The sequence below is a fragment of the Chlorocebus sabaeus genome, chromosome 8 (assembly GCF_047675955.1).
Source record: "Chlorocebus sabaeus isolate Y175 chromosome 8, mChlSab1.0.hap1, whole genome shotgun sequence".
In the NCBI taxonomy this organism is placed as follows: Eukaryota; Metazoa; Chordata; class Mammalia; order Primates; family Cercopithecidae; genus Chlorocebus; species Chlorocebus sabaeus.
The window spans coordinates 58,904,599-58,923,571 of NC_132911.1; the positions used below are offsets into that span (position 1 = coordinate 58,904,599).

Sequence of the window (18,973 nt, forward strand, 5' to 3'; positions counted from 1 at the left end):
AGACACAGAGTGTTGATTGGTGCATTTACAATCTTTAGCTAGACACAAAAGTTCTCCAAGTCCTCACCTGACCCAGAAGCCCAGCTGGCTTCACCTCTCACCATGACAGACCCCAGTGTGTGATGTTCTCTGCCCTGTGTCCAGGTGTTCTCATTATTCAGTTCCCACCTATGAGTGAGAACATGTGGTGTTTGGTCTTCTGTCCTTGTGATAGTTTGCTCAGAATAATGGTTTCCAGCTTCATCCATGTCCCTGCAAAGGACATGAACACATCCTTTTTCATGGCTGCATAGTATTCTGTGGTGTATATGTGCCACATTTTCTTAATCCAGTCTATCTTTGATGGACATTTGGATTGGTTCCAAGTCTTTGCTATTGTGAACAGTGCTGCAATAAACATATGTGTTCATGTGTCATTATAGTAGTATGATTTATGATCCTTTGGGTATATACTCAGCAATGGGATGGCTGGGTCAAATGGTATTTCTAGTTCTAGATCCTTGAGGAATTGCCACACCATCTTCCAGAATGGCTGAACTAATTTACACTCCCACCAACAATGTAAAAGCATTCCTATTTCTCCACATCCTCTCCAGCATCTGTTGTTTCCTGACTTTTTAATGATGGCTATTCTAACTGGTGTGAGATGGTATCTCATTGTGGTTTTGATTTGCGTTTCTCTGATGACCAGTGATGATGAGCATTTTTTCATGTGTCTGCTGCATAAATGTCTTCTTTTGAGAAGTGTCTGTTCATATCCTTTGCCCACTTTTTGATGGGGTTGTTTGTTTTTTTTTCTTGTAAATTTGTTTTAGTTGTTTGTAGATTCTAGATATTAGCACTTTGTCAGATGGGTAGATTGCAAAACTTTTCTCCCATTCTGTAGGTTGCCAGTTCACTCTGATGGTAGTTTGTTTTGCTGTGCAGAAGCTCTTTAGTTTAATGAGATCCCATTTGTCAATTTTGGCTTTTGCTGCCTTTGCTTTTGGTGTTTTAGTCATGAAGTCCTTGTTCATGCCTATGTTCTGAATGGTATTGCCTAGGTTTTCTCTTGGGGTTTTTATGGTTTTAGGTCTAACATTTAAGTCTTTAATCTATCTTGAATTAATTTTTGTATAAGGTGTAAGGAAGGGATACAATTTCAGCTTTCTACATATGGCTAGCCAGTTTTTCCAGCACCATTTATTAAATAGGGAATCCTTTCCCCATTGCTTGTTTTTGTCAGATTTGTCAAAGATCGGATGGTTGTAGACGTGTGGTGTTATTTCTGAGGCCTCTGTTCTGTTCCATTGGCCTGTATCTCTGTTTTGGTACCAGTACCATGCTGTTTTGGTTACTGTAGTCTTGTAGTATAGTTTGAAGTCAGGTAATGTGATGCCTCCAGCTTTGTTCTTTTGGCTTAGGATTGTCTTGGCAATGCAGGCTCTTTTTTGGTTCCATATGAACTTGAAAGTAGTTTTTTCCAATTCTGTGAAGAAAGTCATTGGTAGCTTGATGGGGATGGCATTAAATCTATAAATTACCTTGGGCAGTATGACCATTTTCATGATATTGATTCTTCCTATCCATGAGCATGGAATGTTCTTCCATTTGTTTGTGTCCTCTCTTATTTCCTTGAGCAGTGGTTTGTAGTTCTCCTTGAAGAGGTCCTTCACATCCCTTGTAAGTGGTATTCCTAGGTATTTTATTATCTTTGTAGCAATTGTGAATGGAAGTTCACTCATGATTTGGCTCTCTGTTTGTCTGTTATTGGTGTACAGGAATGCTTGTGATTTTTGCACATTGATTTTGTATCCTAAGACTTTTCTGAAGTTGCTTATCAGCTTAAGGAGATTTGGGGCTGAGACGATGGGGTTTTCTAAATATACAGTCATGTCATATGCAAACAGGGACAATTTGACTTCCTGTCTTCCTAATTGAATATCCTTTATTTATTTATCCTCCCTGATTGTCCTGACCAGAACTTCCAACACTATGTTGAATAGGAGTGGTGAGAGGGGGCATCTCTCTCTTGTTACATTTTAAATGCCTCTCTGGGCCTGACAAGGGACTAGTATTCCTCAGATGAAAAGTTATTTCCTTTGTTGAGGCCTAAGTTGGCATACACAGCTCCTTCTTTCAAAGTCAATTACTAAGTTAAAAAGGATGTTAAGTCTCTTTATAAATATTGCCGCATCTCTTTCCAGAAGTTATACCAGTTTTCACTGTCATCAGTGGTGCATGAGTCTTAGACTCACTACACTCTTACCTTTAAAGTAGAAGTAATAACAAATACATAAACTTGTATATGTATATAGGTTTTTTTTCCATAAAGCATAAGTAGTTAATGGGGCTGTATACTCTACCCACTTCTGTTTGTGAAACAGTTTTCTATTTACTTGGCATCCCCTTTCACTGTCAGTGGTGCCCTAATGACAGTCAGTTATATAGTCATCATATCTCTAATACATACTTTTGAAATTTCCAGTTCCAGTTTCAACTTAAGTGAAGTAACAATTTAAAGAGAATTATTTCGTAGGGGATATAGCTTCTTAAATCTTCTTTGTGCTTTCAAGACAAACTTTTCTAAATTTAAAAAATTACTGCTTCAGTAAATAATTTGTATGGTGTATTGAAGAGTATAATACCTCTTCTCCCTTTGCTTCAACTTAAAAATAAATGTTATTGTGCCGGTTGTTCTCTAATTCCCTTTGAATAGATAAAAATACAGCTAATTTCAATACCTGCCACCTGTGTAGATTTTCTTTGGTCTCCTTACCTATATCTCCTTTGTACCTAATGGAATTCCAGTTCCTCTCTGAGATCATCCCTAATAGTTAATCTATATAGTTTTAGGCCCTATTTCTAGTGAATATCTGGTGGTGATTAGCTGCTATTCTTGTCTCTGTCTGGTTCTCTGTACTTGGTTTTAATTAAGAATCTGAAAAAAGGTTTATTAGTATATAGCACTAACTGTACAATGTCCACTTTTTCTACTGCCCAGCTCTTACCACATCTTGACTATACTTCTCTGAAATCAAACCCCTCTATTTTCTGAGCAGAGTTTGAAAGACCTCCTTTGTTTTAGATTGGAAATGAATGTACTGTAAATTGGGTGTTGTCTGGTTCAGCCCCCTTCACTGAGAACTTCAATCCCCATATATAGAAAGAAACCTTGGGGAAAGGTGATGTCAGGGGAGAAGAGGATTCTGGATGTTTTAAATACATGTACATATTAATAGTAGGGGAGTGGCTGCTGATTTTTCTCTGGGATGTATACTGTAACTCTCTGACTTAAGTATATAGTATGAAGTGTAACACCTTTACTGAGCTGCAGCAAATCGGGGCTATTTGTATCAAATTGCTGAATTTCTCAATTCAGAATCTCGCAAGAGATCTAACATTAGTTTCAAGTGTTGTACTGCATGTGGTTGCAACAGGGAGTGTTTAATCTTCTGTTTTACTCTAGAAGCTGTAAAACAAGTTTTAAACATTTTCCCCCACCGCTACAAACATAATCATCTCATGTTAAAAGCAGTCTACTAGCAACCCAAAGCTGTCAACTGCATTTGGTAATTTAAACCTTTACTCTTCCGTGGCTACTCTTTGCCTACTACAAAAGGTTCTGGGAGAGAAGTTGCATGTCTAAAATCAGCTTCCTTTATTCCCTCCTGGGTTGGGAGATAGCCATGAATGGATTTGAAGTAGAGTAGAAACACTTTGGCAGGTAAGTGGAGGCCAGATTTGAGGCATATGGAGGAAGATTAGAAAAGGAAAGACCAGTCAGTAGGGTTTTGTAATATGTCAAGCAAAAGGTGATGAGGGCTTGGAGTACTTCAGTGGGAGTACTGATGGAGAAGAAAGAAAAATTTGAAGAATTTCAAGCAAGCAAAATTGGCAGGGCTTGATGATATATTGGAAAAGGAATGTTAAGGGAAAAGGATTACTCTAAGGTTTCTGCTTTGGGTAATTGAGTTATTCATTGAGTCACTAACTGAATTAAGGAATGTAGAAGGATTTAGAAGGATTAGATTTGGAAGCTAGGAATGTGTGGAAAATTATGAGTTTTAGTTTGTGCATACTGAGTTTTGAGTGTTCATGAAACATCCAGTTGTTTACATTCAACAGTATATAAACCTGATGTTGAGGGAGAGATGAGTGGTGGAGATATAGGTTTGGGATTTCTCAATTTATAGATTATTAAAGCAGATTTCCCAGGGAGCGAGAAGAAGAGTGAGAATGGTAGTCATTTAAAGAGAGAAGCCTAGGGACACCTTTGAGTGAAGAGCATGTAGGGGCCAAGGGAAAACTTCCCCTTTCCCCTGTGAAGATTCACTAAAAATCACTGATAAAATGCAGATTAATAACGGAAAAAGCATACAAGTATTTTGTATTTAAAAGCATGCAAGTATTAATAGGATAAAAAGCATACATGTTTTACATAACACAAGAGCCTTCAGAATGAAGACCCACAGATACAGGGGAAGTTCTCCATTTAAAATATATATATATATTTAACAAAATACGAACAGCCATGTAGAAATAGGATTGGACAAAAAAGGTATAAACTAGTACTAATAGACTGAGTGGGGAAACCTAGCAAGGCCTGTCTTTCTAGATTCTTCTTGGCCTCGCTGTGCTACATTCCTTCCTTCTGGGTGTGGGACAGGACCCTCTCTGGTTAGGGGTCTTATGACTTATAGTCAAGGCAGGTCAGATCATTTCTTCATGGCCAGTTTTTCCATAGAAAGGGAGGAAGAATGTTAGAAAAATATTTTTAGGTTTCATGAGTGGCTTTGGGGAGATGGGGCTGTGGTTTCTATGACCTGCCTTGGAGAAGAGAGATTCTAGTTTCTGTGGCTAGCCTCCAGGGAGAATGAGGGGCCAGGTGAAAGTCAGAAAAAGCTTTTGCTTCTGAGACCGCTTCTGAAGGACTTCATTTTGGGATGTTGTTTTTTGGGACCCTACAATAGAACAAAGAATGAAGTGGGAGACCAAGAAGGAAGCTAGTGAGGTGGGAGATGGTGGAGTTTCAAATGGCATCCACAGGTCCAAACATAGTAAAGAGGCAAAGTGCAATAAGGATTGAAATACTTCTGTTGGTTTTGACCAATTCAAGTTTATTTTGGTGAATGTGACTAGATCTAATGGATGTTAGTATTAGCTGGGAACTTTAAGATAATGTAGCCTTAACCCTTATTTTTAAAGATCAGAACATTTTAGATATAAGAACTTTGATAATTTTTATCTAGGTTATAACTAAAAATATTCCTTGCACAACATAGGTGTTCAATAAATGATGGTTGAATGAGTGATTGAACTCTTTATTGGCAGAGCCAGAACTAGAAATCATACATCCAGATTCATGTTGTAGAGAAAGCTTTTTCTCTTTCTCTACTGTTTTAGGTTTGAATGGTTGGGAGCCTGAGAAATAACTGACAATAGACATGTATCAGGAGAAAATACAAGGTTTATTTACATGTGCACACCATAGGTAAGGTGGAAGTACTTAGTAATGAGTAACTTACTGAATAGTAGAGGTAAAGGTTTATATGCCAACTTCACAACAAAAAAGGGAGTGTGTTTAGGGCTTCCATGGGAAAGTATGGAACGTTCTATTGGACTTCCAGTAATGTGGGAGCCAGTGGCACCTGTATTTTCAGGAAGGGGATGAATACAGCTGTAGTTCCTGGAGTACCTGCCTAATGCTTCTTTCTGTTGCTGCTGATTGCTCAGATGTTTTCAGCTTAATTTTAATCCCTCTTAGTGGCCCGTCACGCTGCCAAAAATAGAAAATAGAGTGGGCTTCTTCAAGGAGATGGGCACACCGGGTTATCAGGGTGAACGCATCAATCTGCTCATCTGCCAACTGAACTAGACCTAGGGGCCAAACTGTAGTAAATTTTTATCAATGAAATGGAAGCATGTGTTTTTGTTTTTTTGGGGAGGAATTTTTATTGAGTATCTTCAGGGAAGATTATTTCCTGCGTTATTTTCAAAAACTGGAAAGGAAGGGTCAAAAAAAAAAAGACGGTACCTGGCTGGGCGTGATGGCTCATGCCTGTAATCCCACCACTTTGGGAGGCTGAGACGGGCAGATCACCTGAGGTCGGGAGTCCGAGACCAGCCTGACCAACATGAGAAACCCCGTCTCTACGAAAAATACAAAAATTAGCCAGGTATGGTGACACATGCCTGGAATCCCAACTACTCGGGAGGCTGAGGCAGGAGAATCGCTTGAACCTGGAAGGCGGAGGTTGTGGTGAGCCAAGATTGTGCCATTGCACTCCAGCCTGGGCAACAAGAGCAAAACTCCATCTCAAAAAAAGAAAATAAAATACAGTAGCTTATGTTCATGGCAAGCACCTCTCCTCATAGTCTAGTTCCAAGGAAAAAATTCCAGCGTTTCCTCAAGGCTACAGAAACCAAAACAGCATGGTACTGATAGGAAAACAGATACGTAGACCAATGGAACAGAACAGAGGCCTCAGAAATAACACGTCTACAGCCATCTGATCTTTGACAAACCTCACAAAAACAAGCAATTGGGAGAGGATTGCCTATTTAATAAATGGTGCTGGGAAAACTGGCTAGCCATATGTAGAAAGCTGAAACTGGATCCCTTCATTACCCCTTGTACAAAAATTAACTCAAGATGGATTAAAGACTTAAATGTACGACCTAAAACCATAAAAACCCTAGAAGAAAACCTAGGCAATACCATTCAGGACATAGGCGTGGACAGAGACTTCATGACTAAAACACCAAAAGCAAGGGCAACAAAAGAAAAAACTGACAAATGGGATCTAATTAAGCTAAAGAGCTTCTGCACAGCAAAAGAAACTATCATCAGAGTAAACAGGCAACCTACAGAATGGGAGAAAATTTTTGCAATCTACCCATCTGACAAAGCTCTAATATCCAGAATCTACAAAAAACTTAAACAAATTTACAAGAAAAAAACAACCCCATCAAAAAATGGGCAAAGGATACGAAAAGATGCTTCTCAAAAGAAGACATTTATGCAGCCAACAAACATGAAAAAATGCTCATCATCACTTGTCATCAGAGAAATGCAAATCAAAACCACAATGAGATACCACCTCCAGCCAGTTAGAAGGGCCATCATTAAAAAGTCAGGAAACAACAGATGCTGGAGAGGATGTGGAGAAATAGAAACACTTTTACACTGTTGGTGGGAATATAAATTAGTTCAGCCATTGTGGAAGACAATGTGGTGATTCCTCAAGGATCTAGAACTAGAAATACCATTTGACGTAGCAATCCCATTACTGGGTATATACCCAAAGGATTATAAATCGTTCTACTGTAAGGACACATGCACACATATGTTTACTGCAGCACTGTTCACAATAGCAAAGTCTTGGAACCAACACAGATGTCTATCAATGATAGACTGGATAAGGAAAATGTGGCATATATACACCATGGAATACTATGCAGCCACAAAAAAGGATGAGTTCATGTCCTTTGCAGGGACATGGATGAAACTGGAAAACATCATTCTCAGCAAAGTAACACAAGAAGAGAAAACCAAACACCGCATGTTCTCACGCATAAGTGGGAGCTGAACAATGAGAACACATGGACACAGGGAGGGGAACATCATACACCAAGGCCTGCCAGGGGTTGGGGGCCTGGGGGAGGGATAGCATTAGGAGAAATACCTAATGTGAATGATGAGTTGATGGGTGTAGCAAACAAACATGGCACTGTATACCTATGTAACAAACCTGCACGTTGTGCACATGTACCCCAGAACTTAAAGTATAATAAAAAAAGTTTAACTTTGTTATGAAATCATTTTATAAATATTATATAATGTACATTACATTATATATTTGATATATTTTATATATTAGTACATATAGCTGTGTATATACCTACATACTCAAATATATATGACACAGACTAGGAAATGAAATAGGTCATGGATCAAGGAATCACCAGTTTTTAAAATCATTTTATTCACATAGATACAGATGAGAAATGTGCATACATTATACTATGACTTTTCACAAGTTGAACATACTATGGAGAAGCATTTTACCTTTGACTGAAAACATTTAATAGAGAAATGTAAAATATTAAGAGATTTCAGTATATATTGAATAAAAAAAGTTTTAAAAGCAAAAATTGCTTTCTAATACTTAAAAAATGTTTTCCAGGTGTCTTTGATGTTATTTTCAACGAAAGAAATATATGCATTTTCCAAAGTCATGAGATAAGGCATCTTTCTCTTGCTCTTGACAATGGCATTGTCACTGGAATGGTGTGTAACAAATTTTCTTTTTGTCATATATCAATAGTATTATGTTTGTATATATTTTTATAAAATATACATTTATAAGATTACCATTTCCTTTTGGCTTGTACTAGTGCTTTTTTCATTCTGTTTTGTTTCATTAGTTATTGAGATTGTGATGCATAAATGGTTCTAAATTTCAGCAATTGGAATTTAGACAAGAAAAAGTAGACCAATTCTCTAATAACATTCAAAATTTTAATGAGCTTTCAAAAGGAGACTGACTTCTCAATGGCCGTTTTGGGGACCATATTGTTGGGGAAAAAACAATAATTTTATATAATTATACCTTGTATTGCTTAGTTTAGATTTGAAAAGTAGCATTTAATATAATGCATACATGTTATTTATTTTTTAAAATAATACAATATAGAATAACTTTAATGTACTGTCTTAAGTGCTTAATATGTGTTACAATATTTCATTCTTCAATCTACTAGATGAGAGAATCCATTATTATTTGTATTTAACAGGAGAGGAACATGAAAAATAGAAGGATTAAGTGAGTGCACAGAGTCACGAGCTAGTAAGTGTGAAAGCAGGAATTTAGTGTAGGCAATCTGACACTAACACTCATGCTACAGCTTCCTCATATAATGCTATACAACAATTTTTTTTTTTTTTTTTGGAGACAAGGTCTTGCTCTGTTAACCAGGCTGGAGGGCAGTTGGCATGATCAGAACTCACTGCCGTCTCGAATTCCTGGGCTGAAGCATTCTTCCTGCCTCAGCCTCCCCAAATACTGGCATTACAGGCTGATTTCAACTCATGGGATGTTGTTTAACTTAAGGGAAAAGAATACTTATAGAAAAAAACCCACCTTGTGTAATTTGTATGCCTGAAATTCTGACTAGTGATCAATCAGTCAGACTTTTCCATGAAGTCTTTTCTTCTCTGCTCTGGACTTGCTAAGGTATCCTACACTATAGTTCACAGCACATTCTGATCAGCATGGAACCTGGTCATAGTAAATGCTTAAGAAATACGAATGTGGATATGGAATCTACTCCATTGAATTAAGAGTTGAAGAAATATCTCATTACTGTATTTTTCTAAAATCAAATTAAGGCTACCTTAAAGCCCTTATTCTACTAGGTTGCACTAGGTTGGTGGGATATTTCATTTTAGTTACTATGGGACTCATCTTGTTTCACAGAAGATTTCACCTGGTATGGTGGGCCTCAGAATATCTGGTGACAGCTGTCATAGCTTTGAACCACACTGGTTACTGAGATGTACTCATCCAGTGTCAGATGGTTTCTTGCAGATCAATAGCTCTGCTGCCTCCCTGCCATGCTTGGGCAATGGAACTTTGCTGAGGTTGATAGATTTAGTGTTTTGGATCTAACCATTTAAGAGGCACCAATGACTTTTCTTCTTCAAGCCCTACTGCCTCCCTGGGGAACTAGAGGGAGATGGGGAGGGACCTAAAACACTGTCTTGAACAATAGTCATGTCTCAGTGTAGCATAACCTTCTCAATTTGTTTTGTTTTTGAAAGAAAAATTTAGAAATGAGATAAAATTTCTATCAATTTCAGTTTTTAGTCCCAAATGCTCCTAAACTGGGAGGACACAAATGAGAAAATGAAAAAAAAAAAAAAAAAAAAAAAAAGATACGTATTAGCATGTTATTAAATTATCCTGCCAATGAAGTTATTGTTCCAACATTTCCAACATTCTTCCATGGATTCTGAGAAATCAAGAGAATGAAGTCCTTGGAGCAAGTCATTGGAAATAAGTCTGGGGAATAAAATCTATTGAATTTCAAAATCATGAGATTTTATAAGTAGTACAAAGTTTCCATGAAATGAAGTAGACACCTGTATATGTATATAATGTGATTACATTAAATAATTTTTTCTCTTGCTAATTTAGAGGGTTTTTTGTTTTTCCTTTTAGGTTAGTGGTGAAGCCACTACTGAGCTGCGGGTGCTTTATCAGCCTAATCGCTGTGCACTTCTTGAGTCGGCACTGGTTCCTGGTCACACAGTTGTTTTTGATCGTCATGGCAAAATAGCTGATGCATCATCAGCAGGCTATGCAAACCTTTCAAAAGAATTTGTGATTTTTGTCAAGGTAAAATGGGGAAAGTTATTAAAGTTTATATTGCTAAATCTCAACTTTCTTTTGCCCTATTGAGGAAAAATCTTAAATTGAGTCATAATGCAGTAATTGAATCACTTCCCACTAGGTGGCATTGGTGCCTATTTCCATTCTGTTTGCCAGACTTTGAAAGGCAATAGGGATGACAGCTTTAGTAGCAATGACACTCTGAGGGGATTAATATCCTCTAATTGAAGTTGAAGATTAAACTATGAATGTGGGAATTCTCAATAAAAAGTTAAAGAACCTTGCATTTGGAAGTCAAACAAATGTGTATATTGAACTTTTCTAACAATTAGAATTTATACCCTTTGAGTGTTGTATACATTTGATCCTTTCATAATGCTTATTTTTTTCTTTATGTGTTTGTGAATCTATCTTAAAATGATATATAAATATAATAGCATTTATGAGGTTTCTTATTTTGTTCCAGCATTTACTGAGAATTTCACCACACCATGAGACTAAATAAACATCAAAAAACACTAACAGATACTATCTGTATTTTAAAGGCAAAGGAAAAGATTTTCAGTGAAAATAATTATCTTAACTAGTATAGCATAGTTATTAAATCAGTATTCAGCTAAAGTCTACTTAGATTTAAAACCTCAAAGATTTTGTAGGTTCATTTCTAGACCATTGCAATAAAGCGAATTTCTCAATAAAGCTAGTCACACAAATTCCTGAGTTTTCCATTGCCTATAAAATTTATGTTTACTACACTGTAGTCTATTAAGTGTACAATAGCGTTATGTCTAAAAAATGTACATACCTTAATTTTAAAATATTTTAGTGCCAAAAAATCCTAACGATCATCTGAGCTTTCAGCAATTTGTAATCTTTTTGCTGTTGTGGGGGTCTTGCCTCGATGTTGACAGCTGCTCATGAATCAGGGTGGTGGTTGCTGCAGGTTGGGGTGGCTGTGGCAGTTTCTTAAAATAAGACAACAATGAAGTTTGCCACATTGATTGACTCATTCTTTCAAGAAAGATTTCTCTATAGCGTGCAATGTTGTTTGATAGCATTTTATCCATAGTAGAACTTTTCAAAATTGGTATCAATTCTCTCAAACTGCTGCTGCTTTATCAACTGAGTTTATTTAATAGTCTGAATTATTTGTTGTCATTTTAACAATGTTCACAGTGTCTTCATCAGTTTATTCTGTCTCAACAAATTACATTCTTTGCTTATCCATAAGAAGTAACCCTTCATCTGTTCAAGTTTTATCATGAGATTGCAGCAATTCAGTCACAACTTCAAACTCCACTTCTCATTCTAGTTCCCTTGCTATTTCTACCACATCTGCAGTTATTTCCTTCTCCGAAGTCTTGAACCACTCAAAATCATTCACGAGGTTTCAAATCAAAGTCTTTCAAACTCCTGTTAATGTTGGTATTTTGACCTCCTATCCCCATGAATCATAAATGTTCTTAATGACATCTAGAATGGTGAATCTTTTCTAAAAGGTATTCAATGTACTTTGCCCAGAGCCATCAGTGAAATCACTCTCTATGGCAGCTATGGTATTAGGAAATGTATTTCTTAAATAATAAGGCTTGAAAGTTGAAATTACTTCTTGATTCATGGGCTACAGAATGGATATTGTGTTAGCAGGCATGAAAATGACATTAATCCCCTTGTACATGTCCATCAGAGCTCTTGGGTGACCAGGTACATTGTTAATGAATAGTTACATTTTGAATTGTTTTTTTCTGAGCAGTAGGTCTCAACAGTGGGCTGAAAATACTCAGTAAACAATGCTATAAATAGATATGTTGTCCTTCAGGCTTTATTTTTCCATTTCTAGAGCACAGGTAGAGTAGATTTAATATAATTCCGAAGGGCCCTAGGGTTTTTGGAATGGTAAATGAGCACTGGCTTCAACTGAAAGTCACGAAATGCATTAGCCCTTAACAAGAGAGTCAACTTATCCTTTGAAGCTTTGAAGCCAGGCAATGAATTCTCTCTAGCTATGAAAGTCATACATGGCATCTTCTAATAGAAGGTTGTTTTATTTACACTGAAAATCTGTTGATAATCTCATCAACTATCTTAACTAGATCTTCTGGGTAACTTGCTACAGCTTCTCCATCAGTACTTGCCACCTTGTACTGTTATGTTGTGAAAATGGCTTCTTTCCTTAAACTTCATCAACCAACCTCTGCTAGCTTCAGCCTTTTATCCTGCAGCTTCCTTACCTCTCTCAACCTTAGTAGAATTGAAGAGAGTTAGGGCCTTGCTCTTGGGGTTTGGCTTTGGCTAAGGGAATATTGTGGTTGGTTTTGGTCTTATTTTGAGGCCACTAAAACTTTCCCTATATCAGCAATAAGACTGTTTAAGTTTCTTATTATTCATGTATTCACTGGAGTGGCATTTCTGATCTGCTTCAAGAACTTTTCCTTTGCATTCACAACGTGGCTACCTTACACAAGAGGCCTAGCTTTAGATCTGTCTCAGCTTTTGACAGATCTTCCTTGCTAAGCTCAATCATTTCTAGCTTTTGATTTAAACCAGGAGATATGTGACTCTTCCTTTCACTTGAACACTGAGAGGTCATTATAGGGTTATTGATTAGCTTAATTTCAATATTGTTGTATCTGAGGGAATAGCGAGGCAAGGGAGAGAGATAGCGGAATGGCTGGTTAGTGGAGCCATTCAAAACACAGCATTTGTCGATTAAGTTCACTGTCTTATATGGGCATGGTTTATGCCCCCCAACATAATTACAATGGTTAACGTCAAAGATCACTGATCACCATAACAGATATAATAATAATGAAAAGCTTGAAATATTGTGATAATTACCAAAATGTGGCACAGAGACATGAAGTGAACACGTGCTGTTGGAAAAATAGCGCTGATAGACTTGCCTGATGTAGGGTTCTCACAAACCTTCAGTTTCTTAAAAAAAAAAAAGGTATCTATGAAGCGAATAAAGTGAAGCACAATTAAGTGAAGTGCAAGTAAAGAAGGTATGGCTGTACTTACTCTATAATAAACACTTTCTCACATTACTATTTCTCCCAAAACAACATAATTTTAACTCAGACATCTCATGTTATTTAGCTTAAGGTTAAACTTAAAGTTAATGGTTTCATAATACTCAAATGTAAGTATTACATGTATACACACACACGTATATGTCTTTTTGTTGTTGAACATTTAATCTCTCTCTTTTCCCACTTCTGCATATGATACTATAATGTATATTTTGACATATGCCTTTGACCACATCATTTATTATTTTCTTAGCCTAGAAAATTAAAAATTGAGCTTAAGGGTTAGAATGTAAAACTTTCAAGGCTCTGGGAACATACTGCCAAATTTATTTCTTCGGATGTTCCAATTTTTACTCCTGTGAAAGTTAAGCCAACTATAAAGTTAGGGTAATACTATCCTCACTTTTGACATCAACCACAGAGTTTGGGGGACACTGAGACCACTATCAAGGCTTGATAATTTACCAGAAGAACTCACAGAACCCTTTGAAAATTGTTATACTCAAAGTTACAGTGTATTATAGAGAAAGGATACAGATTAAAATTGGCTAAGCAAAGAGACACATAAGGCAGAGTCTAGGAAAAGCACCAAATATGGAATGTGCACGGTTCTCTCCCCATGGAGTCAAGACAGAGGTACTTTCTCAGCACTGGTGTGTGACAGTATGCACGGAGTATTGCCAACCAAGGAAGCTTTCCGAGCCTTGGTATTCAGAGTCTTTAATGGGCTTCCATCCTGTAGGGAGTCCATGTGGCTGGTCTCAGTCTCCAGCCTCTGAGGAGGTCACTTGACACTTTCTGACTCAAAGCCCCCTAAGCTAAGTCACATTATTAATATCTGGCTGCCCCAAGGTCTGCAGGCAAACAACGACACTCCTATCAGGCATGACACTCCAAGGGTAAAGAGATTACCACTCAGAAACTGAGGCGAAGGTCAGACTTCTCTGGGTAAAGTTAAATTCTTAGTACCCAACTACTTTCAGCAGTGTAGAAAAACATCCATCTCACTGACCTCAGTGTCACTGAGTATGATCCTTCAGGAGAAGAGCTTTGACAATTTTCTAGAGGAATAAACATCCAATTTTAGCTTATTTTTTTTGTGTTACTAGTGTGGATTACCTTTCCTTATGTTTATTCACCATTTGTATTTTTCTTTTGTGATTTGAGTATTTATCTATTATCAGTTCTTTACTGTGTTAGTGTTTTTCTAATTAACTTTCAAGAGTCTTTTATATATTCCTCTTAAGTTAATGATTACATATGATTTTCTTAAATATATCTTATTTGTATTTGATATCTTTTTACATTCATTCCTATATGCATACATTTAAATATCCATAGAGGGTATTCCATAATTCAGTTACTCTTATAGCATACTTTTTATTGTGCTTTATTTTGATATTATCATTATTTGTTTAAGGTGATAGTAAATTCCTTAAGAGAAATATTTGTGTTTTGTATCTTTTAAAAATCTCCGTAGCATCTGATGCTGGCTTTTATATTGTCAACAAATGATAACTGAAGTAAATCAACCTCCTTTAGTTTTGTTTACCTTTGCATAGCAGTTAAATTATTTACTTCTTTTGCTCATTTTCAGCCACCAAGCTTCCTGGTCACTGGTCAATTCTAAAGAGAATCGCCCCTATAGCTGTCTCCCTCTAGCAAACACGAGCGTGTTATTGACCGCCTGTCTGTTCTGTTTGTTGCTCTGAAGGGGGTGTTCCTCAACAGTGCTGTGGTTCTACTTGCTACAAGCCTGTGTCAGGCCCTATGTCTACAGCCTGATGGAAGCTGCACTGGAGTGGGAAGCCAGTCTGAAAAATCCTACTGGAAAGTGCATAAAATCAGCTCTGGGATTTGCATGTTTGAAAGTGTGAAAAATGCACAAATGTATCTAAGAATCAAGGATGGCCGATGCGATGGAATGGTAAGCATCTGCTCTTGTTTCTCTCAGCAAATGTTTAAGACATTTGCCAGTTGTAGCCATGAGAATAGCACTTTCTGAGTGGGTTTTGGAAATTGAATGTTACATGTGGTGGTCTCCCTTGACTGGTATTTTTAATAAGTGAGGAGAGCAGTCACATGCCTGGTATGATAAGAGAGCAATCCTGACCCTCTAGACAGGGCTTCTGAAATGTAATGTATGTACAGATCACATGGGAATTGTGTTAGGAAGTAGATTCTGATTCAGGAAGGCTGGCGTGGGACCTGAGTGTTTACATTTCTAACAAGCTCTCAGCTGTGGCTGCTGAAGCTGGTCCACGAATGATGCTTTGAGAACCAAGGTTCTAGAAAGGCCAGCTCAACAGTGTTTCCTTACTGCTCCTTTTGGTGCCTGAATTTCCACCACTGGAAACCCTGTATTGACTAAGGAAGCTATTTTAAATTCTAAATATTAGGGGTTTTTCTTTTGTATTTTTATTTTTAGAGACAGAGTCTCACTCTGTCACACAGGCTGGAGTGTAGTCATGCAATCTTGGCTCACAGCAGCTCAGGTGATCCTCCTGCTTCAGTCTCCTGAGTAGCTAGGACTACAGGCACTTGCCACCATGCCTTGCTAATTTTTGTACTTTTTGTAGAGAGAGGGTCTCGCCATGTTGCCCAGGCTGGTCTCCAACGCCTAGGCTCAAGAGATCCACTGCCTTGGCCTCCCAAAGTGCTGGAATTATAGGCCTAAGACATTGTGCCCGGACAAGGGTTTTTCTTTAACACCTTGAGCCGTAGGAGAGGATGTGGAAGACAACTAACATAACAGCTTATATATATTCATAATTCTTCTGTGGGGTGAGGAACAAGTAAGAGTGCACATTTAACCTTCCTGTTAATGCTCTCCATCTATTATTGTTTAAAATAGTTTAGTTTAAATTTGGTCTTCTGGATAAATTCTGAGGTCCCCCGTCTTTCTTCTTACCAGTCATGATGTCTAGCCATAAGGGAGAACTTGCATGTGTTTGTTGGGGTATGAGGAGGGAGGACTTCAACCTTTCATGGTTCCCGGGGTCCCTGTCTGTGCTGCAGACTGGTGAGTTTGTGTCAGGTGAGCTGCACTGATGCTTACAATGCAAAGGCGAAGCACATGCACATACACACGTGTAGTTAATATCCCTGATCTACTCACAAGTGCATAATGAAGTAGGTTTTATCACCATTTCACAGAAGATGAAGCCAAGCTTAAGAGACAAACTGTCATGCTTGTAGTCTTTACACTGGTAAGTGGACTAATTGAGATAAAAATGGGTAACATTGTTACTGTGACTAGGCTAGTTAGGAGTACAATTTCATCTAATGCTCAGTCACCCCCTAGGATGGGGTGTCCTAGGAGGAACATCAGTAAGTAGGTTTCCTATCCTCAACATTCACAAGGTATACAAGCCTTTCCCTTCTAGGGCTTATAGGAGTGTTCAGAACCATGAAATAATGTGTTACTATATAATACATGCTTTGGTGTTTGTGTTTGAGTTTCTGGAGGCACAGGTAAGTGTCACTCCAAAGTTGAAAATGGGTCAACATTGGAAATGTGTATCTGTCTTCCCTGGGTAGCAACCAAAGGGACCTCTCAGTGGTTGCTCACTTTCTATTTAGCTGCCTCATACTCTAGCCTAATGGTGATTTCTTGGTTCTTCACTTTCAGCATGTGTGCCTCTCTCTGACTCTTCCATTTTTTTTTTTTCTCTCAGTGTGCTGGTTATTTTATTCTTCCCATTGAGTGAACTTCCTCTGTAAGATTTTAGCAGAATTTTTTTGTCCTACACTTAATATTCATGCTTTTTCTTTTTCTTCCTATTTGTGTTATGGGTGACTCAGCTCTGATGGGGCTGAGGGACTGGAAGAAGTCCTTGGCATTCAATTGAAAGAATCTGGTGATCACAGGAAGTTGGGTGGAGATGTACAGATTAAAACACAGAAGTATTATCCTACCATAAAGAAACTATTGGCATGCTCATTCTTCAGATGCTGAAGCTGAGTGTGAGCCTGGTTAAGTAGCTTACCCAGAATCCCCAGGTGGCCTTAGAGCTGAGGCTTCATCCAGGTTTGCCCACTTCCTAAGGCTCCGTTGTGGAGGACTGAGAATAACAGGATGGAGAAACTGGCTTGCATCCATGAGGAGACCAGAGTCAGGATACATGAGGTAGAGGTGACTCTAAACACAAAACCAAGATTTTCTTTAGAAATTTCCCAAGAATCAGCCTTGTTGACAGTATGTCAGGTGAGTGAGTGGCTCTGAAATAGGTGGGAGAACACTCTGTGCCATGCCAACCTACATTGTGCTGCTTTGCATCAATGTTGGGAGCCCCTTCTGTTTTCCCTTCCTGAAGGGCTTCTCCTGATGAAATGCCAGGTTCAGGACTTCCACGTATGCTGGAAGGCAATCATGCTGAGCTGAGCTGAGGCAGGCAATCACGCACTGGAGTTTCAAACCCAAGTATCACTTCTTCTTAGAGATATTTCACAATTTGTAAAAAGCCAGAGACATTTGTTCTGTTTGCTTTGGGGAAGAGATAGCCAAAATGGAGAACCCAGTGAAACTGATTGATAAAGGTGAAAGAGCATAAATGAGTTTGTTACACAGAATTTGATATACAGAACATTAAAATAAGAAATATTGGACATAAGGCAGAGATTCTCTAGGCCTTTTGGAGATAAGCACACCATAGCTAGGTTACATGAGGCTTGTCCAGAGGGTTAAGGTCACTCCTCTCAGGCCTCTGAAGGCAACACATGTGTGTAAAGTAGTAGCTAAATGCAAAAGACATTGGTAAGGGGAGCTGTGTAAAAGAGCAAACCAGAAATAATAGGTCCATATATGCTAGGGTGATATTCAAAATACTGTATTTAACAAGCAGTTTGGTACATTGAAACTCCTAGAGTGCAACCTTCAGGATGAGCAAGGAACAAGGAGCCTTGAGGGCCCAAGATGTGGATGAGGCCATGCCATCAGGGCGCCTTGTTTTTGTGCTGGGATCCAGGCCCTGACACCTAACCCTGGCAGTGGGCTGTGACCTCTAGGGGTTCTCCCATTCTAGGGCAACCAGAACATGAGGGAGACACAGAGGGGCTCAGACGATAGCTCTTCATCATCCAATATGAAAATATTGATGCAGGATATTTTCTTGACCCCTTTGCAGGTGTTGCAACAGGGGAGCCCATTTACTTAGCCCACCCCGCTCAACCCCTTATAGGAGGCAGCATGCGAGCAAACAAGTGTGGGCACTGGAGCAAGTGAGTGCAAAAACTGGCCGGCTGCTTTAGCACCAGCAGGAGCAAACTCTTTCAGGTCCCATGGCAGTATCCAGGTGGGGGTGCCTGCAACCCCAAGGTCCCACAAGGGTTGTGTTACAATGCTCTGTTAGTTCCACCATCTGCAGACAGCAGTGTGTTATTAGTTCTGTGGGCCCTTTGTCTCATTGCATGGGGCAGCTGCCCTCCACCAGTGAGAGCAAAGGGCCAGTGTGACAGCCTTTTTGGGTACCCGCACTTGGTGCATCCTGAGTTTTTGTCCACTACCCAAGAAGAATGAGGTCACATGGACAAATTGAAGGATGGAGAATGTGGATAATTTTATTG

The 18,973-nt window shown here is 38.5% G+C and overlaps 1 protein-coding gene across 1 annotated transcript in view; it reads left to right on the top strand.

The window, feature by feature from the left end:
• The window catches only part of RP1 (RP1 axonemal microtubule associated), a 325,891-nt gene that overhangs the window by 127,160 nt on the left and 179,758 nt on the right, over window positions 1-18,973 (top strand). The window contains exons 13-15 of the mRNA XM_038000500.2: window positions 8,169-8,272; window positions 10,206-10,382; window positions 15,123-15,335. Of these exons, the coding sequence (XP_037856428.2) occupies window positions 8,169-8,272; window positions 10,206-10,382; window positions 15,123-15,335 (494 nt within the window). The remainder of the gene's footprint in view (window positions 1-8,168; window positions 8,273-10,205; window positions 10,383-15,122; window positions 15,336-18,973) is intronic.